The sequence below is a fragment of the Ammodytes marinus genome (genome assembly GCF_949987685.1).
Source record: "Ammodytes marinus genome assembly, chromosome: 24".
NCBI lineage: Eukaryota > Metazoa > Chordata > Actinopteri > Uranoscopiformes > Ammodytidae > Ammodytes > Ammodytes marinus.
The window spans coordinates 10,740,895-10,750,348 of record NC_137228.1 but is presented as its reverse complement, the minus strand read 5'-3'; the positions used below and the strand labels follow the sequence as shown (position 1 = coordinate 10,750,348).

General features: G+C 41.1%; 1 protein-coding gene across 1 annotated transcript; it reads left to right on the top strand.

The window, feature by feature from the left end:
- Positions 1-2,537: 2,537 nt before the first annotated feature.
- LOC307270025 (tubulin alpha-4A chain-like) lies at positions 2,538-8,802 on the top strand. Its single transcript, XM_080053154.1, has 4 exons — positions 2,538-2,646; positions 5,853-6,075; positions 6,725-6,873; positions 7,246-8,802. The coding sequence occupies exons 1-4, from the start codon at positions 2,644-2,646 to the stop codon at positions 8,218-8,220; spliced, it is 1,350 nt and encodes a 449-aa protein (XP_079909280.1). The 5' UTR covers positions 2,538-2,643; the 3' UTR covers positions 8,221-8,802.
- Positions 8,803-9,454: the final 652 nt, after the last annotated feature.

Below are 9,454 nucleotides of genomic sequence, written 5' to 3'. Positions count from 1 at the left end.
CGGCAAGCGTAGCGGACTGGAGGCGGGTGTCTCGTTCTGTAGCATCTAGCCTGGCGAAAACAAACTGAAAGCCGTTAAAAGCCGTTGGGCTAATAAAACGCTTGAGGTGGCGTTTTGAAATGAGAAAACTTACATTTTAATAGTATATGGTCTAAAGATAAGTATGAGCCTATGATTGATATCCAGAAAAAATGTGCAGAGACACAATCTTGTTCGCCGCTTGTACTGTGTGGACAGGGACATCTGCCTACGGGCCGCATGAAAATAAGCTCCACCCCTTACCATGCAATAACAATGGGTTGGCCACATGTCCATGCTGGCTGCTCGGAGAAGGCAGCATCCTGGGGGCCTGGTTTCCACAGGCTGAGTAGCATTCCTCGTAAAATGTATACAGACATTGTGAGGATGTTAAACACTATTACATGTCAAGCTTTCATAAGAATTATTTTGTAAAAGTTTGGTTCAAATGTTTGTCTTCCAAAAAGAGGAAGTTCTGTCAGGTCGCAGTGACCTTGTACCATAATGTAATTTGTTAGGAGTTTTACCTTCTTTAAAGCATTGCCTGCAACCACTGTGGACTTGTATACAATGCTCCACACTTTACCATTTAACACTCAAGGCAATTAACAACTGTTTTAACAAGTAATGAAGTAGTAATCCTTGTTATAAGTAAAGTACTTTGTAAGGAATGAATTGGTCTTTAAACAAATTATTTCGTTTGTTCAAGATTTTAAAAGGAAAGTTTACTCGGATACTTATTGTAAGAGGAATTACCCCTAAATTAAAAACTTAAGCACGTCCCAGTCTGTTTTTTAGTATATCTGTGTTAGAAAAGCTGCCAAACTATCAGGAGAAAGCAAGGACAAAATAAATAGTTTACAGTCTGAAAAGATGTAAAGGAAAAGTAATCCGTGGCCCTTGGAGGGGGGGCGGGGAGGATGACACACAACACTTGAGAAAAAGATTTTCCCATTATCCGTCTATCGAAAGAACTATCTCTCCTTTTCCAAACAAGAAAAAGAAAAGAAAAGATGCTTAGGGGAGGGGCGTTTGAAGAGGACTCAGGGGCTTGTTTGAGAGGATTATGAGGACGTTTACATTCAGAACCGGGGGGGCCAGTGAAAGAGTGATGGACAGGTGGAGCTCACAAACACAAAGCCTCCATGTTGTGCAGATGTAACATGCTGCTGTCATTTCAAGAAGTAGACAAACAAATAAAAAGTTTTTTCCTTGGTGCACTATCATATGCATATCCATAAGGTTAAAAGGTCTCTCCTAGGCGAAAGCAATAACTTTATTTTCAAATGACCGCCTGCTCCTATAAATATGGTTACAGGGGAAATTGTCCAGGTGCTGCGCTCACACATAAATAATGTGACAAGGACACCATCTAGTGGCTGCAAGATGTACTTGCCATGTAAAATGAGCTATAACAAGAAAATTAAAGATAAAAAAAAAAACGATATAGTGAAGGATTTTCTTGGTTGGTTTATGTGCATGGATATATTTATTCTATTCCAATATTATTTTTATTTGTAACAATGCAGCATATCGTTTTAAATTGAGTATAACATCTGAAAACTGCCCCTAGGAAGCCATATCTCACTGTACATCACTCACTGAGCTATAACAAGAGCATGAACATTTAAAAATTTAAATGTATTAATTAATAAACTGCATTGATAAAAAGCAACAAACCATAGTCCAGTGAATATGTTTATGTCAAAATGTAAGTACTTTTACTGGTTGTTTTGTGTGTGTGTGTGTGTGTGTGTGTGTGTGTGTGTGTGTGTGTGTGTGTGTGTGTGTGTATCTTTATTCTATTACATTATTATGTTTCTTTAAGGCCTATTCCAGTGATTTAGTCTTGAGTGACGCATTTACAAAAAAATGTGTTCGAAAATCATTACCACCGAGAGACCGAGATAACATGTATTCACTTCTTTGTTCGAATCAAGCTCCGAAAACACTGGATCCTAAATTTCCCACAATGCAACACAACACTCCTTGCCTACTCCATGCCCCAAGTTTGTATTTTTGTTACACATGACTCTGAGTAGTCTCAATTCCCGAAATTAAAATTGTACATAATACTATAGATTATTCTCAAATGGGTTTTTCTGCATGACGAATACTTTTTACTTTTGGTATTTTCCTTTTACTTTTGATCTTTGTAACAAGGTAAATGTTACTTATAAGAGTATATCCGCACTGTGATATTTCTCAAAGATCTAGTATTTATTTCACCTCTGCTGTTGCAACAAGTTTTATCTGCAACAATGCCGCATATCTTTTTTAAGTGAGCATAACATCTAGATGTGAAAAGTATAGCTGAAGTTGTCAGATAAATAACTTTATGCCCATTTCTTTTAAACACTCAAGTTAGGAGCTTCCGATGTTGCTTTTACACTGAAAAAGCCCCGACAGGAAGCCCTACAATTTTTTTGAACAGAACAATGCTGCAGCTGTTGATGGCTCCTCCTCATCCTCCTCCACCCCCTTGTAGTATCTATAAAAGTCCATGTGTCACCCACTGGTTAAGACTTCACTCACAGAGATCTCATTATAGGTGCCCTGTGAGAGCCGCAAAGTTTCAACTTTTTCTTCTTTTTCTTTTTCAAAAAGGACAATCAAAACATCACAATGGTAAGTATCCAGATGTTACAACTTTTATTCACTTAATTCCTTTAACTCTCTTGTGGGGAAAGGCAATGTTTTCAGTACTTTATGTTCTTCTGGTGAGTCACAACTGAAGTGCGCTTGTGTAATAACCATAGATTTCCTGTTTGCATGTGCGTACTTTAGACTTACTTAGATTTTGGCCTATTGTAATCACATTATTGGGCCACGGCAAAATAACTTTTCGGCATTGCTTTTGCACTTAAAAGTCATGTTTGAAAATGTTTTTTAAAAAAGCATATGCTCCCAGGCATGTGGCTCCAGCTCCACTAAAGGTTAACTGTTTCCATATGCAGCGCTGCCTCCTGTCTGGAGGGCGTGCTTGTTTGCCCGCCTGGCTGGCTCTGGGAAATGCTGATGTGGCTTTCAGTGGCTTCTTGTGTGTTTTACATTTTCTATTTCTGCCCTGTGCAATAACCAATGCTGATAAGCTGCTGCATTCCTGCACTGCCAGACCTAAAGACGCCACTTCTCAATGCATTAAAGGAACACACCGGGTTCAGCTTTAATCAACTAAAAATGCTTATTCTTGATTTTGAAACATGAGCTCAGGCACATGACGGTAAACCCCTTGTAGCCATGGATCAACATTTTTACAAGCTATCAGGAGCTAAAGAACCCTGAGTTAATTCTCCAGCACGGGTTCAGGAAGCTGACCTTTACCCTATAGAGTTTGTGCGTTTAGGGGAATGCGGGGGATGTGTGGGGGGATGTGTGGTAACATTTGCAGGCAATTTGCAAAGGAAAGACGAGGTGTGACTAAAAGCAGTTTGTTGAAGTGGGCAACTGCAAGAGAAATGTCCTGCTTCCCAAATGGTTTTTTAAGCTGTTCTCACTTCCTGTTGGACCATTTGGTGCGCATAACATGAAAGAGGAGGAGTTGTGGGGAGGCTTCCCGCCTTTAGTGTTGCTCTTCTGCCTTTAAAAAGTATTGTTTTTGTGGGTTTAGAAGGAGATCATTATTTGTATTCACTTTTACAATAAGGTTTTCTAAAGAGGATCCGTCAAATTAAGTCAGGGAAAGGTCACATGAAAGAATGAGAACTTAAAAAAAAGAATCCCTCTAGTTAGTTTTTATGTCAATTGCGAAACCATAAAAATGTAGTTTCTATGCTTCTTCATTCAGTCTTGGTAAACAACATACCAACAGTACAATCTCCCACTGTGTTTGAGCACCAGATTTAAGTCCCCCAAATGTCAGCCGTGACGTACTTTCAAGACGAGATACAGGAAGCAGATAATTACTCATTTAACCGCCATTGCCTTGAAGGGGAACGTTACACAGACAGTGTGTCTTGTAAACAAGAGCGGATGTGGTATGTTGCAACTCCAGGCAGGGGAACCACTTCCATTTACAAAGCTGTAACGGAATACGCTGAATATAAAACGAGTTTTGTGGTATCCTAGCATTGCATAATAGCATGTAGAGTTGCTCGCTTGGTCTTATTTTTAGCAGCACCCTGCAGTTCAAGCATGTTATTTCCATGGGAGGATTGAGCTTACAGTGTAAACAGGTCATTGGGGTAGAGTATAGGGCCCTCTGCGTGGGTCAAATGATTGAAGCTTCCCTCAAAATAACCTGGCCGCCATTACCATAGTTGGCGCCTCCCATGTGGCGGTGATGACCCTTCCTCCGCCCTTATCAAAGGCTTTTTGAGGGGGAGGAGGATGCCAAGGGAGTTCCTGGTGGTTGTCTATTTACATAACTGAACTGCCGAATGTTTGGTTATTCGTACTTCGACCACTTGTAGCAGTACCATTACAGGCTATATCACTGTGGCATTTCAACCGTTTACTTTTTGCTATAGCTCAACCATTTTCATTCAGCTCTATATCAGCTATTTAAACTATTAACTTTCAGCTATAATAGTGCAATCATTTATTGATTACTTTACATTTAACCATCACTTCCGGCTACATTTAAACCATTTACTGATCCTTTTTTTTAGCAATTTAACTATGTATCCATTACTGAAAGCTAACTATATTTACTTTTCTTTACTTACTTTTGATGCGCTATTTAACCCACTGTCTTACATTTGTATATAGCTTAATCAGCTAACACCAGTTTACGTGGTTTAAACTAAACGTATTTGGCTAACTTGAAAGAAAGTATAGGTCAGTTCATTTGATCACTTGTGTCAAGTAAATTCCTGATCAAATATCGATACGGGCAAGCCTTATTTGTTTTAGAGGAAAACTTAATCCCAAACTGCTCATCTTGTGAGCTCCTGTGCATTGTTAAGGCCTGGTTTGTTTGTTATGCTAAAGAGGTCTAACTGGAAAAAATGTGAAGAGCTGCCCAGTCAAGATGCCTTTAGGCTAAGCTGTAGGGCTCAAAGCGAGCCTGACTTAACAGGAATTTCACAACAACATGAATATTTCCCTGGCTCTACAAAGTAGGTCAAAGGTAGCAGTCGTGTCAAGCCTATTTTGCCACTGTGTCACCTTGCAAACAAAAAAGCAAGTTAAAAAATATCACAAGGTTTGCTTAAGTATGAGGAAAGACACACCAACAACGGACCGTTTGCATACGTACAACGTCGTTTGCATCCCTAACTTCCTCCGGCCACATCTCCCTTTTCCGAATGATGAGACCGAACCTGTTTCAGCCCTCAGCAAAAAAGACTGCACCCATTGGCCTCCCTCCTCTCCCACATCTTTTACTACGAGGACTAGAAATACTTCAGCAGGGTGTGGGAGCACTTTGGCCCCTGCAAACACTTTCACAAGGACATGTTAATCACGACCGCTCGCTTATTTAGATCAGTGGCTCCTGATTTCTATGTGTTACATCCTACTATACTCTATACTCATCCGACTACAATTTTACAGCTGTGTGCAAATTCCCCCACATATTTGAACACACAGAACTCCAGCTGCAGCGGAAAGTATCAAGAAAGAAATACCAACAAGTTGTTGAAAAGTCACTGTAACATGATGACTCCACCTGGTGTATTTGGCAGGTCAAGACAGGTTCACATTCCAAATCCAACAGGCATGGTATTTTGGTTTGCATGAGGAATTATGACATGTTGCATGTAGAAATGGGAGATAAAGTTGAAACTGATCATAATCTGAATCTAAGTCACATTCGAGACAGCAGAGAAAGACTAAATAAGTATAATATTGAATAGTATCGAAATATAAATTATTTTCTTTTTTGTCCACAGCGCGAATGTATCTCTATCCACGTGGGTCAGGCTGGTGTCCAGATGGGCAACACATGTTGGGAGCTGTACTGCCTGGAGCATGGCATCCAGCAGGACGGCACAATGCCCAAAGAGAAGCCCGCCAGGGGCTACGACGACTCCTTCACCACCTTTTTCAGTGAGACTGGCACTGGGAAATATGTCCCCAGGGCCATCTTTGTCGACCTGGAGCCCACTGTCATTGGTGAGAAAGTCTCACATCCCTCTGGTTCAACTCAGAGATAATGTTAAGGAGGTGGGAGCTAGAGAAAAAGCCTGATCTGGCCAAGTAACTGCAGATAGATGAAAGTGACAATAAAGCAATAAAGATTTACACCAGCTAATAATTACCCATTTTACCTTTTGAGTGTCCTAAATCCAGTCATATCAATTTATGTTTTGACCAAATTTCATTTCAAGCAATTCAAATTTGCCAATCAGTTCATTTTGACTGTGGCTATATAGTTAACGGTCAGAGTCAAGGTTTTGTTCACAAATATATATTAATTTGCTGTACATAATAAATGTAAATAGGTTAAGACAGGAAAACTAAAGCAAGGCAACTGTATACACTATATTTGGAGTTGTGAGGCCAACTAAAAGTCTTAAGTTTTTTAGGAACACTGCCCACATTTGAGTCATCTAATTATCTTTTGTTGAGATAACTTATCATTCATATGTAATGAAAATTTATATTATATATACAGGATACAAACTTCACAATTTGAGTTCTACAAAGAATTTCAAACAAGTTGTGTTTTAAACTTTTTCTCTGTTAAGCCCAATTTACTTTTAATTTCTAAACCCTAAAAAGTATAATCTTGATAAGACACTATCTCTTGTCCCTCCATCAGACGAGGTGCGAACAGGCCCCTACCGCCAGCTTTTCCACCCTGAGCAGATGATCTCAGGAAAGGAGGACGCCGCCAACAACTACGCCCGCGGTCACTACACCGTTGGAAAGGAGCATATTGACTGTGTGCTCGACAGAATCCGCAAACTGGTGAGGACTTTAGAGGCAAAACAACCACACACTCAAATAAATTACAGCAAGATTTTAAAGAAGTCTATTACAGTGATATAATTTTGGCTCTACATACTAATAATGTCGAACATTAACAGATGTGCAAACTAGTTCTCGGTCATACAGATAACAAACAAAACCAAGTCAGTGGAAATGTTGATTCAAACATTAAACAGTGTTAAAACTGCCTGTAAATCTTTCTGAACAAAGAATAAAAAGTTGGCACCATGCCGAACAACTTTCTGGGGGAAACCCTGCAATCGGCATGCAGATACAGTATATATCAAAATATGTTGAATCAGCACACTTTGTACCACACTTATGATTACTAATCCAACCTCTGTCGTTCAGTCTGACCAGTGCACTGGGCTCCAAGGATTCCTGGTCTTCCATTCGTTCGGTGGAGGAACCGGCTCTGGCTTCACCTCCCTGCTGATGGAGCGTCTCTCAGTCGACTTTGGAAAGAAGTCAAAGCTGGAGTTCGCCATCTACCCTGCTCCTCAGGTGTCTACTGCTGTGGTGGAGCCTTACAACTCCATCCTTACCACGCACACCACCCTAGAGCACTCCGACTGCGCCTTCATGGTGGACAACGAGGCCATCTACGACATCTGCCGCAGGAACCTGGACATCGAGCGTCCGTCCTACACCAATCTGAACCGCCTCATCAGCCAGATTGTCTCCTCCATCACCGCGTCCTTGCGATTCGACGGAGCCTTGAACGTGGACCTCACAGAGTTCCAGACCAACCTGGTGCCCTACCCACGCATCCACTTCCCACTGGCCACCTACGCTCCAGTGATCTCAGCCGAGAAGGCCTACCACGAGCAGCTCACCGTGGCTGAAATCACCAACTCCTGCTTCGAGCCGGCCAACCAGATGGTGAAATGCGATCCTCGCCACGGCAAGTACATGGCCTGCTGTCTGCTCTACCGTGGCGATGTTGTGCCCAAAGATGTCAACGTGGCGATCAGCAACATCAAGACCAAGCGCTCCATCCAGTTCGTGGACTGGTGCCCCACTGGGTTCAAGGTTGGCATCAACTACCAGCCACCGACTGTGGTTCCCGGAGGAGACCTTGCTAAGGTGCAGAGGGCCTTGTGCATGCTGAGTAACACCACAGCCATCGCAGAGGCATGGGCGCGACTCGACCACAAGTTCGACCTGATGTACGCCAAGAGGGCCTTCGTCCACTGGTACGTTGGTGAGGGCATGGAGGAGGGAGAGTTCTCTGAGGCCAGAGAAGACATGGCCGCACTGGAGAAGGACTACGAGGAGGTCGGCCTCGACTCCTTCGAGGAGGACGAAGAGGGCGAGGAGTATTAAAAAGCAGGCGGGCTGTGTTTAAACTATAGTGCGTAACTTTTTCATAGAAGTGAATGTCGGTTACATTCAAGCCTCTCAGCTCCAGGTAACTCTCTCTCTCTGTATTTCTCAGTATGGCAGCATATACAAACTGGTGTTGTTCCTCTGGCACTGGCGCAGGGGCTCAAAAGAATCCCAAGAAGTGTCAAAAAGTTTTAAATTGCTGATTCTACTGCTAAGAAAAAACCTGGACGTACAGCAGCGGGTAATAAATCCATGCGCGATCACCAAAAGCTTACCTCATGTAGATGCACCGACAGTTTTGTAATTATTCATAATTCCTCATGTGGGCCACAGGAGTTACGCACTATAGCCTTAAAGAAAGGGCAAAGTTCTCTCCGAATGTAACTGATTGATTTGAAGTGTTCATCATGTGCAGTTTTAACGACTGGATTGTAGACCACCAATAAACACTAATGTTACTGCAGGGCAGCAGTTTGTCCGAGCTCAATCCCATGGTGTTTGGATTATTTAAAATAAAAAAGGACTCTCCGATGTGCGCAAATGTGCCTTTACCTTCTTTTTCTAAATAAAGATGTTTGCACCAAATTCTCTCCATCAAATCTTTCTTGACTTCCAAGAGTAACAGAGCTGTGACTTATCTTGAATTATTAGCCTGTGGGGTTTGATTATGTTTACAAATAATGTTGGTAAATGAAGACTTTTTCGTTGTTTTAAACAGAAATTTCTTATATTTATAGTTAAAGAGTGTTGATATAAATATGATTTTAAACGACAGATCATTGAGGCCACGCTTAGTTGAACGTTTCCATATACTTATACATAACAGTGTAACAAACTGTGTTTGCGACTTTGTGTGCAAATAGTCTGTTAAATATCTTAGAAACTTGTAGAAACTTCTCAAAATGCAACAAGGTTATTAGACACGGTGTGAAATATTTCCAGATCGAGCATTATTGAGGGGGAAACATCTTGTGGTGAAAATGCAGTTTGAAATCATTTGTATCCCCTGGAAACTTTTAAGTATTTCACAAAAAAAGCACCTGATAGACACTGAGTATACTAGACTGAGTATACTATAAATGATTTAAAAAAATATACAACGAAATAAAAGCTTTTACACTTAAAAGTAAACCAACCAAAATTATAACGTCAGAAACTGTAACCAAAAAGACCTAACCTCAACTAAAAAGCAATTGTTAATGTATTTATTGCATTTAATTCAACATCAAAG